General features: G+C 46.1%; 1 protein-coding gene across 4 annotated transcripts in view; it reads left to right on the top strand.

The window, feature by feature from the left end:
- Slc23a2 (solute carrier family 23 member 2) overlaps nt 1-19,758 on the top strand; it is an 87,725-nt gene that overhangs the window by 36,832 nt on the left and 31,135 nt on the right. For 3 of the 4 annotated variants that reach the window (XM_052183691.1, XM_052183693.1, XM_052183692.1), the window contains 4 exons: nt 6,000-6,256; nt 10,382-10,480; nt 13,253-13,369; nt 15,321-15,478. In XM_052183691.1, coding sequence (XP_052039651.1) covers nt 6,149-6,256; nt 10,382-10,480; nt 13,253-13,369; nt 15,321-15,478 — 482 coding nt within the window. In that variant the 5' untranslated portion in view covers nt 6,000-6,148. Of the gene's footprint in view, nt 1-5,999; nt 6,257-10,368; nt 10,481-13,252; nt 13,370-15,320; nt 15,479-19,758 lie in introns of all 4 variants that reach the window. The other variant, XM_052183694.1, reaches the window with a different exon arrangement.

Here is a 19,758-nt window from a genome sequence, read left to right as displayed (position 1 = left end):
TTCCCGTTAGGGCTCTGCAGACTAACCTAGTTTCAGAAGTGGAACTTGCCATGAAACCTGGATCCCTCCTCAGAAACCAGGCTTCATCGGATTCTCTGCAAATGCTCTTTTTCTTTTTCTTAAAAGTTTTGGGACTGAGAGATGGCTTAGCAGTTAAGTGTGCTGGCTGCTCTTCCAGAGGACCCAGGTTTAATTTGCTACACCCAGTGGTAACTGCAGTTCCAGAGGTTCCAATGCCCCATGGGCACCAGGCACATACGTGATGTACAGACATACATTCAGACCCAATAACTAAAAAAGTAAGCTGATCTTTTTCTAAAGAGAACAAATCCATAAGCTAAGACAGTGATAACAGGCTTCCGAGCCTTTGGTGTAGGAGAGCATAGAGTGAACCGGATGGATGGGATCCAGGCAGATTGAGTTTTAGTGCTCTTAGTGGGCACTTCCCATGCCCCTCATAACTAGTGTTGTCATCTTGCTGTGTACATTCAACTTTGTCACATGATTTTCCTGAGTGTGTTAAGTTACAGTCCATCCAGGCTTGGGACTCTTGCTTTTGCGTCACTACAGAACTTTTATATCAGTGGTTTACAGGCTTGATTTAATTGACCCACAGTGCAAAGAAAGCATTTTACCTTGAAGCTTGCTATAGGATACCCAAAACTGAGTAATTTAAAAAGAAAGGGTGATTTATCTCATAATTTTGGAGACCAAAAGTCTAAACAGAATGCTGCTAATGTGTGGAAGGCCAGATCCAGGCTCCAGCAAGGCCAGGGGCCTGCCTGACTGTAATCATGCCAGATGACGTCATGTTCGGGTCAGAGGAGAGATCACACAATAGGACTGGAAGCTGCAGGATTTGACGGCTTCGTTTATAGCACCTCTTTTAACTGGGTTTCCAAAATGCTAGAGTCCTTAGTGTCTTCCCGTTGGCTCCTATGACATCACCACACTGAGGGTCAAATCCCCTACACAGTCACCATTCCTGGCCTAGACCTTACCTGTGGAATAACAGTTCTTCCCCTGGCAAGCCGCTGGCAGCTGTCAACTTATTTATTTATTGCTTGCCCTATACAGCTGATCTCAAAGGAAAAACAGGAGAGGGAATTGCCCTTGTGTGGTGGCTTTTCTCACTTAGACTAAGTAAGTATATTACTGGGTTTTTTGTGTGTGTGACCAATTTTCCACATGAGAAAAGGTTTCTGTGCAGTTTAAATTTTTCCTTCATTTATCTTATATGTATGAGTGTTTTGCCTGAGTTATGTCTGTGCACCTTGTGCATTGCTGGTGCCTGCAGAAGACAGAGCTAGGTCCCTAGGAACTGGAGTTAAGATAGGCGGTGAAGCTGCCATCTGGGTGCTAGCAGTGAACCGGGCTCCTCTGTGAAGAGCTGCAGGGGCTCTTAACTGCTGAGCTGTTCTCTAGCCCTGTGCAGGCTTTTACATCAGCTCTACAGCGTTGTTTTTAATGAGTGGATCATAATTTTACCGTACCACTTCGCTTTTGTCTTAGTCATTACCTTAGAGTATACTGCTGGAAGTAGTGCATTTTCAAGACAAATAGCATGTGGAAGGCCCTGAATTCAGTCCCAGGACTCCAGTATGAGTCTTAGGATACACAAACCAAATCACCTTCTCACCATCAACTCATTCTCCACCGGGAACGTATGAGTGTGTTCTTCCGGGTGCCTTCATTGAGTGCTAGAACAGACGCCAGCAGCAAAGGTGGCTCCTTATCTCATTTGGCTTTAAGTAGGACTCTGCTGTGCTGTTTGTGCTCAGGGGACTGAGGGTAGAAGCACACTGCCCTGCTCATTGTACACAGAGGATTATGGTTTCTTTTCATTTGTAAGATTGACTTAGAAAATAAAAATATTTATATGCTATTTTATATTTATTGCATTTTGTCTCTTAATTTTGATTTGTCTCTATACTGGAATCTAAAGAACTTTATATTATGAAATCTATTAGTCTTAATTTAATCTTTAATGATAAGCCAAGAAAAGAGTTCCGTAGCCCTAATATGTAATCATGTACTAGACTTTTAAAATCTTAGATCTTTCATTTATTGTTGTGAGTAGTGAATTGGCCGTTATGTTCTGGATTACATGCATACCTGCCTGTATCTTGATGTGCCACCGTATAGCCATTCTTGATCATTCTTTCAAGAATTTTTTGGGATATTGAGAGTTTACATTTTTTATCAGTTTGGCTTATTGAAAAACGAATCTCCTTGCAGTAGCTCCAGGAGGTCTCTGTTCCAGCGGTCACTCAAATCAAATAAGATTATGATCACAGACCAGAAATAATTGTTACTTAGGTAATAAGAGCTACACGGTGTGCCTGCATAAAGGCCACTTAACAAATAGAAAGTGGCTATTATTACTCTCCCTGTCGTCATCTCCCCTCAAGCACCCTTCCCTCTATCAAGTGCTCAGGGCGGCAGACAGCAAGAGGCCTAGCGCAGTCTCTGTCCTTCTGTAGGGAGCAGGGAGAGCAGCCTCCACAGGCACCGCTCTCATGAGGACTTCTCTAGTGCTAGAGTTCCTACAAGAGTTTCTTTTTTATGTCAATACAACACACACACACACACAATTTAAAACTGTTATTACTTGTGTGTATATGTGGGAGCTTGTGAAAGTGTATATGTACCGTGTGTGTAAGAGTCCTCAGGGTAGAAGAGGTGTTGGGTTTCCTAGGATTGGGTTACAGACAGTTCTGAGCCAACACTGGAGTGTCGGGAACTAACAGCAGGTTCTTGGCAAGAGCAGCAAGTGCTCTTAACTGCTGAGCTATCTTTCTAGTACCTGAAATTTTTAAAATATAGTTTTCTAGAGATAATAATACATTATATGTATATATAATAATAATTATTATCATTTTCTTTTTTGAGATACAGTCTATCTACATAGCCTTGGCTGTTTCAGGATTAACTATAGAGTTAGGAGAGTCTCTAACTCACAGAGATCTGCATGCCTCTGCCTTCCTCAAGCTGGGATTAAGGTGTTTACTGCCACACCAACCAACCATTCATTCATTCATTCATTCATTCATACATACATACATACATACATACATACATACATACATACGTGTGCCTGAGTGTGGGTTTGTAACCTTAAATGCTTACAGAAGTCAGAGCGGGTGCTGGACTCTATAACTGGAGTTACAGGTAATTAGGAGCTGGAAATAAATCTCTGATCTCCAAGAATAGTATGTATTCTTAACCTAACCTCCCAGCCGTCCCTCTGGTCCCGTGTTATCAGAAATTTGAACAAGTCCCTAAAGTTCTCTCCACTCTGCCCCTTCCCTTTCACCTTTTGCATTTCCCCTAGACCTTGGCATTTCCCATGCAAAACAACTCCCCGTGTGGGTGAGGTCACTGATCTTGTGTCCGTTCACACTTTCTGACCACGTGGCTGTCTTTGCAAGCCATGCATACCGCAGTCATTTGTTGTCCCTGTTCCCCACAGCCTTCCTCAGAGTGTGGTCTGTGAATTAGAGGGTGAATTAGACTGCTTCCTCTTCGTAAATAACCTGCTCGCTCCCGCTTGCAGCCAAATACAAATATTGCCCCTGGAGTGCAAAATCAGCCTTGTTGAGAACTACTATTTTAAGTAGATGTACGATAAGAATGTAAATAAGCAGTTTTCACTCCAGGAAGGTTTGATGGGTGTCTTGGATTCTCATGTTCAAGAATGTGGTCTGGGAGATCGCTCAGTGGTTAACAATGGTACCTTCTCTCTCAGCACCTACATGGAGGCTAACAAACATGTGTAACTCCAGTCCCAGGGGATCTGATGCTCCAGGCCCCAGGCATGCACACAGTACAGACATGTGCAGAACACCTATACACATAAAATTTAAACTTAGTTAATTTAAAAACTGAGAATGTAGTGTGGCATGGCGTGCCGGCCGCAGTATTGTTTTCCCTTTCTGCTCGCGACTGCCCAGTGCTCAGCTGTCCCGTGCCTTTGCTTAGCCACCCCATGTGGAGAAGTCTTTGAAAAGAAATTTCCTACTTACTTTTTTTTATTCGATATATTCTTTATTTACATTTCAAATGATTTCCCTTTTCCAAGATCCCCCCTTCCCCTGTTCCTCCATCCCCCCCCCCAACACATACACACACACTTCCCTGTCCTGGTATTTCCCTACACTGCTGCACTGAGCCTTTCCAGGACCAGGGGCCTCTCCTTCCTTCCTTCTTGGGCATCATTTGACCCGTGAATTGTTTCTTGGGTATTCCAAGCTTCTGGGCTAATCTCCACTTATCAGTAAGTGCATACCTACCATGTGTGTTCTTTTGTGATTGGGTTACCTTACTCAAGATAATATTCTCCAGTTCCACCCACAAATTCATTGTTTTTAATAGCTGAGTAGTATTCCATTGTGTAAATATACCACATTTTCTGTATCCATTCCTCCGTCGAGGGACATCTGGGTTCTTTCCAGCTTCTGGCTATTATAAATAAGGCTGCTATGAACATAGTGGAGCATGTATCCTTATTACATGCTGGGGAATCCTCTGGGAATATGCCCAGGAGTGGTATGGCGGGGTCCTCCGGTAGTATCATGCCCAGTTTTCTGAGGAACCACCAGACTGATTTCCACAGTGATTGTACCAGCCTGCAACCCCACCAGCAGTGGAGGAGTGTTCCTCTTTCTCCACATCTTCGCCAGCACCTATTTTCTCCTGAGTTTTTGATCTTAGCCATTCTGACTGGTGTGAGGTGAAATCTCAGGGTTGTTTTGATTTGCATTTCTCTGATGACTAAGGATGTTGAACATTTCTTTAGGTGTTTCTCAGCCAATCAATATTCCTCAGGTGAGAATTCTTTGTTTAGCTCTGTACCCCATTTTTGATAGGGTTATTTGGCTCTCTGGGGTCTTTTTCCACAGCCTTTGCTTAGACTTTCCCTTCTTGGTGGGAAGACCCCACATTGCTTGCTCTAATAGTAAGCACCCTGAGTGTCTCTGCGCCCTGCCCCGCCCGCTCACGGTGTTCTTGCTTCATACAGAACCAGGCACACCTGGGCATGCTGTATTGTATGCGTGCCAGCCCTTGTGTGCTTTGTGCCTTCTTTGAAGACGAGTTTGTCACATGTTTGTTAATCGGGGTGGATTAGCTGTATTGTCCAGGTTATGTTTCGTGGTTTGAAATTGTTTTAATTTTTTTTTCTCTTTTGAAGTGTGTCTGCCTAATTGTTGCAAGATCTTTCCCTTTTGAGGTTTTCCTTTCTTTCTTTTTTTTTTTTATTGTTTGGGATATTGGATGTTTGTTTGTTGAATAATTCCATCTCTTAGAGTCTTCAGCCTTTTCATATCCATCTCAGACTTAGTGATTTCTCTCTTCCCAGGCCTTGTGTACCTTCACTTTAGGTAGTTGGAGGGAGCCTTGGGTTTTCTTTTGACGTGTGCTTGTGTTACCTAGCTGGGCACGCGTGCGTTGACTCCCGTTTCGTGGCATTCCATCCAATTAAGAACGTATGCTGTTGCTGCCTTCCTTGAGGTCTGCATAGCCACGTAGGGTATTTTTATCTTTTATCAGATGCTGAATGCCTTCTGCCTTCCGTGGCACACATAGGGAATTTAGAATTATTTAAGTCACCTTTTATTTGTGATACATTGGCTATATCTGTATTTTAATTAAAATTCATTTCTGCATTGGCATGAGCCACTTTCTAAGTGCCCAACACCTAGTGATGTCAGCTGGACAGGGCTGGTAGAGAGAGCGTTCATCCCTGGAGAATGTTCAGTCTGGGGGCTCAGGCTTAGTGGACGCCATAGGAATACCTTAGCTGGTTTTTTTTCCTTCCTCGTGCTCTAATATGTTGACATACCATTTTCCTTCTTTCTCCAGGGGAATGGTGGCTGACTATATAGTAAGGGGTGTGGGTTCTTGAAAAGTACTGGTGTCTTGTCAGCTGTTGGGTGCAACCTGTGCATGCCTAATGACTCTCTGGCTGCCTTTCTGACTTTCTGCACTGTCTTTTGCAGGTGATAAGAGATGACAGCAACCTCAGTCTGAGAATCCAGTGTTCCAAGTGCTGCAGAGAAGCTGTCTCTGGTCTTAAACTCCGGGCTTGAGTAAGCCTTCCCCGTAAGCACTCCAGGCCACGGTGGCGCAGGTCACCCAGCCTTCCTGGATGATGGGTGTCGGCAAGAACACGGCGTCCAAGTCAGCGGAGGCTGGGGGCTCCACGGAGGGCAGATATGAAGAGGAGGCAAAGCACCCCAATTTTTTTACTCTCCCGGTAAGAGTATTTCCTGCCTTCTAGTTCCTCTCTAGAGTAGACGTAGGACACACTTGTATTTTCAGTGAACATCGTGGTGTTGAAAATCAACTGTCTCTCATGATGTGTGTATATGAATAGAAAGAGTCAGAGGAGCAGAATTGTGAACTCTTGCCAAAAGCTGTATTTGGTACCATGTAAAAATTGAAAGTTTAGTGAGATTAGCTATACTGGTGCTACTTTGTTGTAATCAGGACTCAGAAGGCCATGGCTAGAGAGGCTCAGGAGTGTAAGGCTAGCCTGGGCTATGTTTAGAACCTATCTAAAAAAAATTAGAGTTGTCAGAGACATGATATATATATTCACTTTGTTGTTTACTGCCTCCTCCTAGTTCCAAAATACCCTTGTTCCCCATAAGGTGTAGTTACCCCCAAAGCAGAGCAGCCTTAGTCCATGAGTTACTCCACTCGTAGCGCTGCCTTATGTTAGGAGAGTTCACCTCGCCCGCCGGTGTGCCTCTCACTGGCTTCTCAGTCGGTTGAGCGAGGCAGTGTGGAAGCTTGAATTGGGCTGGGAGCGTGGATCTTGCTGCAGCCAGTGTCACCGCCAGTGTTCATGTAAGAAGTGTCATTTAGAATTTTGTATGTTTTTCTGTTTGTTTTGGTCTGATTTTTGGGATAGGGTCTTGCTCTGGTGCAGGTTGGCCCCAGACCCATAATCCTCCTGCCTCAGCATTTTTGAGAGCTAGGATTATAGGTATATCCCACTGTACTTTGACAGAAATAGTTTTAAAAACAGACCTTTACTTAAGTAATATAAGAAAATTCAACCCCATTAGAGTGTGTTAAATTACAGCCCTGTTGAGATCTCTGGCATACTTTCAGACTCAGGCTTGGGTCTTCATGCCTTCAAATGAGAAATTTAATTTTTTTTCTGGGTCAGTTTCCTTAGCTACAAAAGTCAGTGGATTACAAATCTCTGTAGAAGTCCTCAGTCCAAGGAACTTTATACCCGCTGTGTTGCTCAGTTAGCTCTTTTTAATGACTCCTCCTGGAGAAAGAACTTGTGTTCATTATAGGAAACTACCAGATGTGTAACAGGGAAAGGAAGGTAAAATGACCATTTGACAACAACCACGGTGACTGTATGGGAGTCTGTGTCACTGTACTTCACTTTAAAGGCAGTGTGAAGATGGTGCAACGGACACATGCTGGGTAACGGGTGGATGTTCAGGTATTGTGAGGGGTGAGGTTTGCGTTCTGCTGTCGCTGCCCTTGACCCGGAGTTTATTGTTTCTGGATCTCTTGCCAGGCATCCGGATAGCCGGGGAGGGTGGGGATTCCTGGCTTGTGTGCTAATACTATTATTATAATTTTTTACATAGTATTGCTTGGACTTTCTCCTTTGCCTACATGTGAACTTCAGAGTTTCTCTTCTCTCTTCTCTCCTCTCACCTCCCTCTGTCCTTCATCCTCCATTTTCTTTAGAACGCCTCCTGCTATGTAGCCCAGACTAGTCTTGAACTCAGCAGTATGATTATTTTTATTTGTGTATTTCATGAGAATTTTATACAAGTATACAGTGTATTTAAAGCTTCCTGACCGCCTCTTCGTTCTCGCAGACTTTCCTTCCAGTTTTATCCCATGTTCTTCTTCCTGTTGAAAAGAGTTCAGTTAGTGCTGCTGTCTATGTGTGTGGGTGTAGAGCCGAGCTGCTCAGCCTGGCTGACACCTGACCTTTTAATGTGCTTCCCCACGGTGTGGTGACCCCAGCCATCGCATTATTTTGTTGCTACTTCATAACTGTAGTTTTGCTACTGTTATGAATCGTAATACAAATATCTGATATGCAGGATATCTTATATGCAATCCCTGTGAAAGGGTCATTCTACTCCCAAAGAGGTCTCAGCACCCAGGATGAGAACTGTTGGTGGAGAGCCATCCACTGGTGCCTAGGCAAGCTACAAATGGTCACACCACTGAAGAAAATTGACTTTGCCTGTCTCGGCAGCCATCGACTGCTGACGTTTCTCAGCTAGGAGTGGGGCTTCTGAAGTCGGTTCCATTCATGCTTGATCCTGCACAGGTCACCCCCTGTGGATTTGGGGTGCTCCTTATAAATTGTTGATTCAGTCCCACTTTCTCTGTATCACACATAGTTTCTCTTAGACTGTCAACAGTATTTCTATTTCACAGTGCTGAAATTTAAACTGTGTTTTTATCTTTTGCTAATCTACGTTTTGTTGTGGTGGTTGTGGTGTTTGAGATAGGGTCTCATTCTCTGGAGTTATCTATATAAAATAGTTGTGAGTGCCCATGTGGATGCTGGGAATTGAACCTTGGTCCTCTGCAGCCACTGTTTTAATCACAGAGCTTCCTCTCTAATGCCTATAATAAAAATATGGAATTTTTATTATAATGATATACTTCTAACTAATTCAATTTGTACTAATTGGTTTATGAATGAACACATACACACACACACACACACACACACACACACACACTTCCTGAATAGGATCTCACTCTGTAGCTGTGGTTGGCCTCTAATCTGTGTTTTCAAAAACTATTTGGAGCCAGACACAGTGGCATCATCTAATGCCAGAACTTGGAGGCGGATATGGAAGTGTCATGACTGTGACATAGTCTGGGCTAGAGCAAGACCTTGTCCCCAAAACCAAACAAAATGTAATTCTGCTGTTACCACTTATAGCTAAGGTATAGGTGGCTTTCCATGATGTTAACATATTCTAAGTAAGAATCGTTCTCCCCGGACTAGAAAATGGCTTAGCAGTTAGGAGCAGTTGTTAGAGGCCTGCGTTCAGTCCCAGTAGGACCCAAGCTGGGTTAGGTAGCTCATAACTGCCTGCAACTTGAGATTCAGGGGATCTGATGCCCTCTTCTGGTCTCCCCTGCCATCCACAAACTTATATACACATAAATGTCCATTTTTTCTTCTAGTATCTGAGTATAACTGGTTAGGGCAAGTTATTGTTATTCCTAAAAAGTGCTTGCCTTCTTGGGGTTAAAGCCTCTTTTCATTTTCAGTATTGTATCTTTAGAAGAGATCCCTGGGAACGGAACCATTTGATTAAGAAATGAAAATTAATTCTTTCTTTCTTTTCTTCTTTCTTTCTTTCTTTCTTTCTTTCTTTCTTTCTTTCTTTCTTTCTTTCTTTCTTTCTTTCCCTCTTTCCTTCTTTCTTTTGATTAAGAAATGAAAATACTTTCCTTCCTTCCTTCCCTTTCTTTCCCTTTCTTTTCTTTACTTTTCTTTTTTCTTTTCTTTTCTTTTCTTTTCTTTTCTTTTCTTTTCTTTCCCTTTCTTTTCTTTTCTTTTCTTTTCTTTTCTTTTCTTTTCTTTTCTTTTCTTTTCTTTTCTTTTCTTTTTTTCTTTTTTGTTTCTCGAGGCAGGGTTTCTCTGTATAGCCCTGGCTGTCCCAGAACTCACTCTGTAGACCAGGCTGGCCTCAAACTCAGAAATCCGCCTGCCTCTGTCTGCTAAGTGCTGAGATTAAAGGCATGTGCCACCACTGACCAGCTTATGTTTCTTGTTTCTAACCAAATAAATTATGCTGTTCCTCACCAAAGAATGCACATCATAAGGCTAGACCTCCTTTGAATAGCTTCCCAGCTGGGTCGGTCCTCCTGCTCCCCAGTGACCGGGCAGCTGCACACAGTGGGCTGCTTAGTCCTAGACCTCGGGCTGCAGTGCACCCTCTTTCTAGAGCACACAGGCACCTTGGTTCCTGAGGAAGGGATCTTAGCCAAAGCAGTTTAGACACTACCACTCAGCAGCAGCCTGGTCCCCTGCATTGTCACACTGATTTATCAGTCACTTCCCTTGCCCTGGAGGGTGTTGGGGATCCTATGGCTAGAGCTTTCTTTGGAATGTCCCATTTCTGTCTTTCCTGGGCAGCTCTGGCTCACCCAGCTCCACTCTATGGGAGCTCCAGGCCTCTCCGATGTAAAATCACCTATACACATCAGTTTCACTTAAGTTTGCCATATGTAATATGTGATATGTAATATGGAGTTTAGGGCTCTCTTGAGAATTATGGGAGGCCATTTAGAAAAACCATATTTCCCTACAGCGGAATGGCACGTGCTGAGTGAAATGCACTCTCACTGTAGCCTTTGTCTTCAGGTGGTGATCAATGGCGGGGCCACGTCCAGTGGAGAGCAGGATAACGAAGACACTGAGCTCATGGCAATATACAGCACAGAGAACGGCATTGCCGAGAAGGTACCCATGCTCACACCTCCTACTGCCCACCCTGTTTCCAGAGAGCGGGGGTGGGGGGTGGGGGTGGCGGGTGTCTGTATGTTTGTTTTGTAATGGAAGAGTCATAATTGCTACATTTTAATTGTCTTAGTAGCGATTAAGGTTAAAAGCTCTTAAGAGTCATTATCTAGGTATTTGTAAAAGCCTTGGCCAGAATGTTTGAGAACAGTGGTTAAGAGCTTGAGGACCAAAAGTCAAGTCTGATTACAGAGGTGACTCAGACTCAAAGGAATTAACGTGATTCTCTGGTATTAGCTTCCACCTATTACACAGGAATAAAAATATAAGGTAAGTGTACCTAAGGTGAATATCTGAAGTCAAAACTGCAAGCTACCAATGTGGCATTACAAAGCAGGCATTTATGTATGTAAGTATGTATGTATGTATGATTATAGAGGTATATTTGCATTTACCTAAGTACACATACACACATGTACATGATACACAGATATATGTGTGTATGTCCTTATTCATTGTTTTTTAAAGAAAATTTGAGTGACCATATTTGTATACTTTTGTTTTTTGCATCACTATAATGAAATGAGGTAAAGAGAGTTCTATTCTGGCTTAAAAGGTCTGGACAGAGAAGATGGGCAACCCCAGTGGGCATCACCCCACAGCTCTCCTGGCACAGAAGAGCTGATGCTCACATCCTGACCCAGAAAGCAGAAAGGGGGCGGGGCAAGCAGGGTCCCACAATGCATTTCAGGAGCTCAGATCTTTGTGTCTGTGCCTTTGTTTGTCTGTTTTGGCTAAAGTGGCCTTTGTTAACAGTCCTGTACCCCAGCTTCCAGGGTGTTATCTAAAATCTATCTTAAAGGTCCATGATATCTTAGGCTGTTGCCACCCTTGCTGAAGCCTTTAAAACATGCGCCTTCAGGGGGCATTCATTAGGCAAACTAGCATATATGGATGAAGGAGTTTATTTTGCCCTTGGTTTTATTCCTTTGTGTTATATGACAGTGCTGACTTCGCCTTGTGTGGTGAGCCCAGTATGTCCTTGGTCCTGTCTGTGTGGAAGTATTTCAGGAACTGCAGTTAGGTTCAGGCGTTTCTTCATGATTCATAGAATCTATTCAGTTCTCATTCTCGTGGTTGTGTGTGAGAGAAGCTACAGATTAAAATCCTGGTTGGAGAACGGCAGCAGCAGAGTTAGCCACCAGCCACAGGCTTCTCACCAGGCACCTTTCCCCCAGTGCAGGCAGGCGGGCAGTGTCGCAATTCTCCCACAACAATCTATGATGCTTCTCATGAAATATTGCCAACTGGGGGAGCTCACCTGAGCTTTGGCATGGAAAGTTTTTATCAGGAACCAGCCTCTTAGGTATGGCTGGCCACCATGTAGCTGAGTTACAGTCTAGTTTCTCAATGAACAAGCTGGTAACAGGTGACCCAAGGATCCTTCCACAGATTGTTGTGTAAACCATTACCTTACCCAAGGTTTCATAGGAAAAAAGAAAGAATACTTTTAAAATCCAAGAACAAAAGCAAAGCACCTGGGAGCTGGTGAAGGCCAGACCTCCCTTCGGAAGGCTGAGAAAGCGTGAGTAGCACAGCCTGCTGAGCCAGTCCTTTCCTCGTCAGCTTCTCTGACATCTCGTCTACTGCAGTCACGAGACACAGTACCATTGTAGCACATTCAGCACTGCAAGCCTGCGAACATCTACTGCTGGCCAGAGGCAGATGTTTGTCCTGTAACATCTGCGTCAAGGGTCAGCTTCATTAGACTGTACCTTTCAACTGTAGACAATGAGGCAGAACTCCAGTGTGTTTTTGGAAAGGGTCTTACCCCCCAAGAGTCCCCCTTTCAAGGAAGACTACATGACAGGCATGGAGTTGGCAGCTCTCTGTGGGCTAGATCCACCCGTTGTGGGCTACAGGGTCACAGTATTATCTCTAGCCGCTTTTTTGTGAAACATTTTCATTTTGTTTCCTCTTTTGTTTGCTAGGCTAGAAAATATTTTAAAAATATGTATTGTATTGGTTACTTTTTAATTAATGTGGTAAAATGCCGTGACAAAGGTTTATTTGGAGCTTATGGTTCCATAACTATCACTGCAGGGAGCATGGTAGCATCAGGCAGTTGAGTGCTCAAATCTAAAACCACAAACAGGAAGCAGAAAAGCACCCAGTGATGCACTTCCTCCAGCAAAGCCGTGCCTCCTAATGCCTCCTAATCCTCCCGAACAGCTACTGGCTGGGGACCCGGTATTCAAATGTCTGAGATTATGGGAGGCATCTCATTCCAACCTCCAGAGATATGCACCTCAGATTCTAAGAAGTGCAATTAATCATTTGCAGAGTCTTAGAAACTAGAGCAATTTTAAGACTCCATGGAAAGAAAGACAGGGTTTCTTCAAGCCATCTGTTTAGCTGATGTCAAGACTGAGTTAGGTATCTTGGTGATCTTGACCTTTAGAATCATGCAATACTTAACATTTTAAAAATATTTATTGCCATATTAAGTATTAAAATATTTTTTTTTAATAAATAAAGCCAAAACCAAGATTTAAGTCATTAGGCGTGGGCAGAGGGTCTGGTCAGGGTTGGTGCCTTGGGACTGAGGCATTGTCATGGGAGTCAGAGCCCTCATTCTGAGAATTATCCCTCTGAGGGATACAAAGGACAGAATGGCTACACCAGCAGAAGGTGGTTCTGGGCAGTAGAGGGCTGCGCAAGGCAATAAGTCGTTGTGGGCAGTGACTGACCCCCTCGTTCTCCTCTCAACGCCAGAGCTCTCTTGCAGAGACCCTAGACAGCACTGGCAGCCTGGATCCCCAGAGGTCGGATATGATCTACACTATAGAAGATGTCCCTCCCTGGTACTTGTGCATATTCCTGGGGTTGCAGGTAAGATGATTCTTCTAGGGGCTGTGACCTCTGGCCTAGAGCTTGTACTGTCAACTGGCTAAATTTTCAAGATAGTCAATGTTTATCTTTTATTTTATTATTTTTAGTTCTGTGTATTATGTGTGGGTAGATATGTGGCTAGAGGTGCTTGTGGAGGCCATAGGTATTGGAGTCTCACTGCCTGATGGGGGTTCTGGGAACCGCACTCCAGTTTCCTCCAAGAACAGTACATGTGTTTAAACTGCTGAGCCATCTCTCTAGTCCCAAAGTTTTATTTTAACTAAGATTTATTGTAAATGTATTTTATAAGAATGATGTATAAGAATTTTCAACATTAATTTCAGAACAGCAGGAAGAAGACAAGAACTGGGAAATAAATGCTCAGGCAGTGAAAGAAGTGATGCGGTGGGAGGGGAGTGTGGTGGCTGCAGGGAAGGTGGGAGGGGGTGTGGTGGCTGCAGGGAAGGTAGGAGGGGAGTGTGGTGGCTGCAGGGAAGGTAGGAGGGGAGTGTGGTGGCTGCAGGGAAGGTGGAAGGGGGGTGTGGTGGCTGCAGGGAAGGTGGGAGGGGAGTGTGGTGGCTACAGGGAAGGTGGGAGGGGGTGTGGTGGCTGCAGGGAAGGTGGGAGGGGGTGTGGTGGCTGCAGGGAAGGTGGGAGGGGGTGTGGTGGCTGCAGGGAAGGTGGAGCAGGGGAGAGAAGAGCAGAGACAGAAAGGGGTCTGTAGCCTCGACCTCCCATCCCCACCTTAGCGACCTTGGTTAGTTACAGATGATCACAGCAAGTATCATAGCCAGGAACTGAGGGAAGGCTTTAATGTCTTATAAAGGAAGAGAACTGCCTCCCAGCCTTAGTCTGCTGTAGTTTCCAGCAGGAGGGGAAGGCTGACAATTGACAGGTCCACTGTGACTTTAGCGCTTGTCCTCAGTACCCTGCCTTGCTCACTGGATTAAAGGGGCCTTTGAGAAATGTGGGGGTGCTCTCTCCTCCCTGGCCTCACTGCCTGGCTCCTGACTCCTGTGTTGGGTTTGCTCCCTGTTTTAAGGTCTGAATTTCCACACTTCCTTGCTCAGTTCCCTTTAGGTTTCTCAGGTGTGGGAAAGTCAGTCTTGTAGCTCAGACTCCATGCCTGCTTGGAGCTGCACTGGGCCTGGCCCCACTGGCGGCTGGTTGGGCGGAGGGCTGAGTGGGCTTGGTGAATGACCTGACGTCAGGCAGGTGCCCTGGACCTAATAGAAGAGGCACGGGAGGATGGGGTACTTAGAGGGAGAGTGACTATTTGCCCAAGGGTGCTAGACCACAGAGCAAGGCAGAAAATGTCAGCTGTGAAGTCGCTATGGTATAATCCCAGACCTGAGAGAGCTAAAAGCAAATGAAAGAACCCCACAGACTAATATCTTAGGGATGCAGATGTACAATGTGAGCATCTCAGCTGGGTTTGGTCCACTCCTGTTATCCCTGGATAGCAGGAAGGCCGAAGCAGGAAGATGATGGGTTTGAGACCGTCTTGAGCCATACAGTGAGCTTGACTCGCTGGATTCCAGAGTGAGACCCTGACTCCATAAAACATGAGGGAAGCAAGACCTTATCAAACCAAGTCCTAGAGAGTGCCTGACGAGGGTCTCTGTCCAGACTGCAGGGTTCTTCGGCACAGTGTACTTAGCATGTTGGACCATTGTTAGTGGGGACAAAATGTAGATATGTCTGGTAAGGAATATCTAAACTGTCTTGTAGCAATGTGAACTCAAGACAGTGATGTCGTCATAGGACATGGGTAATAAGGAAAGGAAAGTTACAAAATGGCCGGACATGTGATCAGAATGTATAACTAGAATGTGTGACTAGAGATTCTTCATGTGGTCTGTTTGTCCTAAAGACACCAGGGCACCAGTGTTAGGGGCAAATAAATCTAAGCAAGGGCGGGTTTACCTTTCCCTTGTCTCTCCTCGAGCAGCACTACCTGACGTGCTTCAGTGGCACAATCGCAGTGCCCTTTTTGCTGGCTGATGCCATGTGCGTGGGGGATGACCAGTGGGCCACCAGCCAGCTCATCGGGACCATTTTCTTCTGCGTGGGAATCACTACATTGCTGCAGACAACATTTGGATGCAGGTGAGACAGAGGTACTATGGGATTTTTACAACCCAGTAAGGTACTGAGAAGGATGGCGCTTTGCTCGGGGCTACTGGACAGATCAGTTGGTGTTAGAGCATATCCCAGTGGCCATTAGTCTCAGCCCACCTTTACAAGGTGTCCCTGGCCCCATATTTCCTCTCTTCATGAAGGGAACAATTGTGGAAGCTGGAAAAATAGTCTTTTTATTTCTGTGGCTGGCTGGCATGGCACTGCTGGTCTCTAGCATGCCTTCCAGTCCTCTACTGTAATTCAGACCCAGTCTCTTTGACCTAGTTTCCATTTGGTCTCTCGCACTGAGACTGCTCTCTGTGTGCTCCCCAGCCCCTGCCATCTTTCTCTCACTCCCTTCCTCAGGCTTCCCAGGCTGCATTCTTCTTGGCGTGCAGCTTGTGCACTCTCTGTCTTTCCCAGGTTTCTACCTTAGCCTCTGAGCCCAGCCCACTGCATGTCCTGGCGGCCTGCCCACACAGCACACCTGCACATCCTCCGCCCCACGTGTCCCACCAGAGATTCCTGAAATACTCTGTTCTACCCTGAGTTTGTACACATGTGTTCTGTGTTCTTTGGTTCACTCTTCTAATGTGGCTTCTTCTTCTGTCTCCGCCCCACTTTCTCATGGTGTTCTCTTTGGTGCTAGTAACCTTGGCTTGTTTGCCTTTGCATCCACAGCCCCAGTGACTGTGGAGATGAGCCAGGAAGTACAGTACAGGCATCCCTAGCTCCTGTAAGCTGGCCTTCTCTTCTTTCCACAGTCAGCCCTGTGCACAGCGCAGCTTCCTACCTGCCCAGGCTCTGCTGATTATCCTCAGAGTAAAGTCTGTGGATCTCTCTCTTTCTCCACTGGAAACAGTGCAAGCGGGGCTTACTTTCCATGCTCGGAAGAGGCAGCAAGAGGGACAGTGAGCAGCAGGCAGCTGTGACCTGGAGTCTGATGTGGCAGAATCCTCAGGACTCTGAAGGGCTCCCGTCCCAGGGACAGTGAGCATCTGGGTGTCTGGTTGCAGTAGAGGTGGAGCGAGAAGGTGAAGGGCACTTCCCTTGCAGGTCTGCTGGTGGGAAGAGCTGTTTGTACTGGAGGCCATGGCGGCAAGCTGTTGGCTCTTAGATCCCGTTACACAGCCTGCAGCCACTATGCTGAATAGAAGGGTCAGGGTGTTCTCATCGGGGGCTCAGAGGAGAGGAGCAGGGGTGTCATTGATACGCTAGGGAAGGATGGACCCAGGCTTCCATAAACCGTTCGCGGCAGGCAGTTAGATGTGGCGATGGTGACGCCGGCATTTGCTGTTGATTAGCCAAGGCTCTGGGTCACAGCTCTGGATCGGGAGAAGCGTCTTTTGTTGGCTTTACTTTGGACACAGGACGTGGCACTTTGAGGTAATATTTTTCCTAAATAGCTGCTATGACCTATCGCTGTTAGAGTTGGCTAACATGGAGAGCTGATGGCTGCATCTGCCTGTGTTAGTTGCATCCTGTGCCATGGCAAAGGCCTGGCCAGGCCACTGCTGAACCTGCTGGGCAGACTTATATAAGATGACGTAGCAAGTGGACCTCAGGGACTTCAGGCAAGCACTCTGGTCTCGAGGGCACCCTTTTTAAAGGCATCAGGCATTTAGCCCATGGAGAACAGTGTAGTCAATGCAGTTCACTTCTCCTTTCCTCTAGAGAGCAGCCCATCAACTAGAGAGGGTGCTGCCACCCGCCTCTAGGAACTGGAAATAAGGAGCTGTGCGTGTGTCTGCATGAGGCATACATGTCCCGTGGAGTCCCTCTTCACCATGTGTGGCCACAAGCCTGCTTCTTTATCAGTAGGCCAGCATCCCATCTGAGAAGCAGGCAATGAGTGCACACTGTCTGGGAGACTGGGTGCTACGCTATCAAGCTGGACCTGGGATGTGGGATTCCATGGCATTGAGGCATGGGTGGTATCCAGTCGTGACCTGTGAAAGAGGGAAAGTACTGACAGCCCCAGAGATACCTAGTGACCTATCTGTGTAGAAGGTGCAAGTGACTCCGGGTGGCAAGCAGACAGGATCGTGTATGTATGGTGATGTCCATACCCCAGAACAGTGCATAGGGTCATGAGAGAGGCAGGGATATCATGTCTAGGACTTGAGGGGGTGGCAGTAGTTGAGATAGGTCCCAGAGAGTTGTGGTTTTGGCCCTAAAGGATGAGGAGGTATCTTTCACCCTGGCAGAGGTGGAAGCAAAAGTAGGTTAAGTTATGACCCAGCACAGGATTCCTGTCACCAGGTACAAGCCAGGGCTTGGCTAAGCACTAAGACCCCGTAGTGGTAGGACTGTGCCTTGAAGACTTTAGCTTATATACAACATGTAACCAAAGAAGAGTGGCAGGACAGACCTTCTCAGCCTGAAGACACAGGACATAGGCAGCTATCTCCTTGGGAGGGTGAGGGAGACTGCCTTCAGTCTCTGAGTGACAGTTATTGCCTTTATTGTCTTAATCATCTTTTGTAACGTTGAAGCTTATTGGGCAGTTGTAGAGTACAACTGCTAGATAGTGGTGTGGACTACCGGTGCTGAGAACTAGCATCTCAGTCGGCATCTTAAATTTCCAGGTTTAAAACAAGCAGTTCACACCCAGGACAGGTGGACAGGTGGGGAGGTGTGGTGGTGTGGGGGTGAAGCTCAGAGCTGAGCTGATCCCACCACTCAGCTAGAGGACTGTAGATGGACTGTGCTTTGGTTTCCTAGTTATTCTTCAGACTTCTGCTCGTGGAAGTTTTTACATGTTAAGCTTTTGTGATTTCTTGACAGATCCTCACAATTTCCCAACTCTGTGTTGTTTATCTGTGTTGTCCCTTAAGTTCTGTATTAATATCTGTTTTTCTGATATTTGTTGGCACCCGATGCTTCCATCACACTGGGCAGCTAAGGTGATTGGGTCTTGCCTCTGAGGGGCGGGGCTCTTTTGAGGAAGCCATAGAACAGGGGAGGAGGCGTGGCCTTTGGTTAGGCCCTCCCCCTTTGTTATTGCAGCCTTGAAAACCTGTATCGTTCCATAAAAATAAAACTCAGAAAAGGTGTTGGATTTGGATGCCTTTAATTCCAGCTCTTCCGAGACAGGCAGGTGGATCACTCTGAGTCTGAGACTAACCTGGTCTTTAGAGTTCTGGCAGCCAGTGGTACATACTGAGGCCGGTCTCCAAAAAAAGAACGAAGGCCAAAATGGGTCTTTGAGATCAAAGATGTTGAAACAGATGTATCCCTTCGCAGACCTAAGACTGAGCCTGAAGTACTCCCCCTTGGCAGACCTAAGGCTGAACCCCAATTGCTCCTCCTTGGCAGACCTAAGGTTGAATGCCAAGTGCTCCTCCTTGGCAGACCTAAGGCTGATCCCCGAGTGCTCCCCCTTGGCAGACCTAAGACTGAGCCTGGAGTGCTCCCCCTTGGCAGACCTAAGGCTGAACCCCGAGTGCTCCCCCTTGGTGTGTGCGCTGCCTCTGAGCTGATGGACCCTCCATGGCCATGTCTTCCTTCCCTGCTTTGCTGCCTGAGAGTATCTTCCTTGTCTCTGGGGACCACCATGGTTTCCATGGGGGTTGTGAGGCTCGCTCCCTAGAGCATGTGTATGCCTGGCGAGCTGATTTCCAGGACACCTCTTCCCGTTGTCCCCATGCCTCCCCACACTGCCTCTCCCCGCACTTTTCATTGCTTGTCTCCTTTGATGGAGACTCAGCAGTTCTCCATTGGTTACTTGCTTATCAGTTTTAGTTATCTCTTGAGCTTGTTCTAAGAGCTGGTACCAAACCTTTTCAAATCTCCCTCTCATTGGGATAGGGTTATTCAGATTCTCCCTCATGCACAGATGCCAGCCTGCAGTAGTCATGGCTAGAGGCCCCACCTCTGCGAAGATACCGAGTCAGTGTGGAGGAAGGTTCTCTGAAACCCTGTGTTTCTCTGCCTCACTGATGTTTCTCACAGACGTGGCTAGAGGAGAGCCCCACTGTCTTTAGAGGACCCCTCAAGCCTGTGACAGGAGCCGCACTGACTCTGTTATCCCCAATACTATAAGAGTACAGGTAGGGGCTACCACAGGGGCCGCTTGTGGTAAGGCACAAACCTGCTTAAGCACAAAGCGGATTCCTTTGTTGAGAGCCATTGACACTAGTTTAGTATCTGGTTTCTGATTAGCCACTGCCTACAGGAGAAAGTCGTCCCCTGCTTCCTATCTTACTAGCTTCTTGTGGCCATGGGGTGTGCATGGCAGTGTGTAGTATGTATGTAGGGCTGGTGGG

Source organism: Apodemus sylvaticus, chromosome 5 (assembly GCF_947179515.1).
Source record: "Apodemus sylvaticus chromosome 5, mApoSyl1.1, whole genome shotgun sequence".
NCBI classification, from domain to species: Eukaryota; Metazoa; Chordata; class Mammalia; order Rodentia; family Muridae; genus Apodemus; species Apodemus sylvaticus.
Note: the sequence above shows the minus strand (reverse complement) of the source record. Positions and strands in the feature narration are given on the sequence as shown.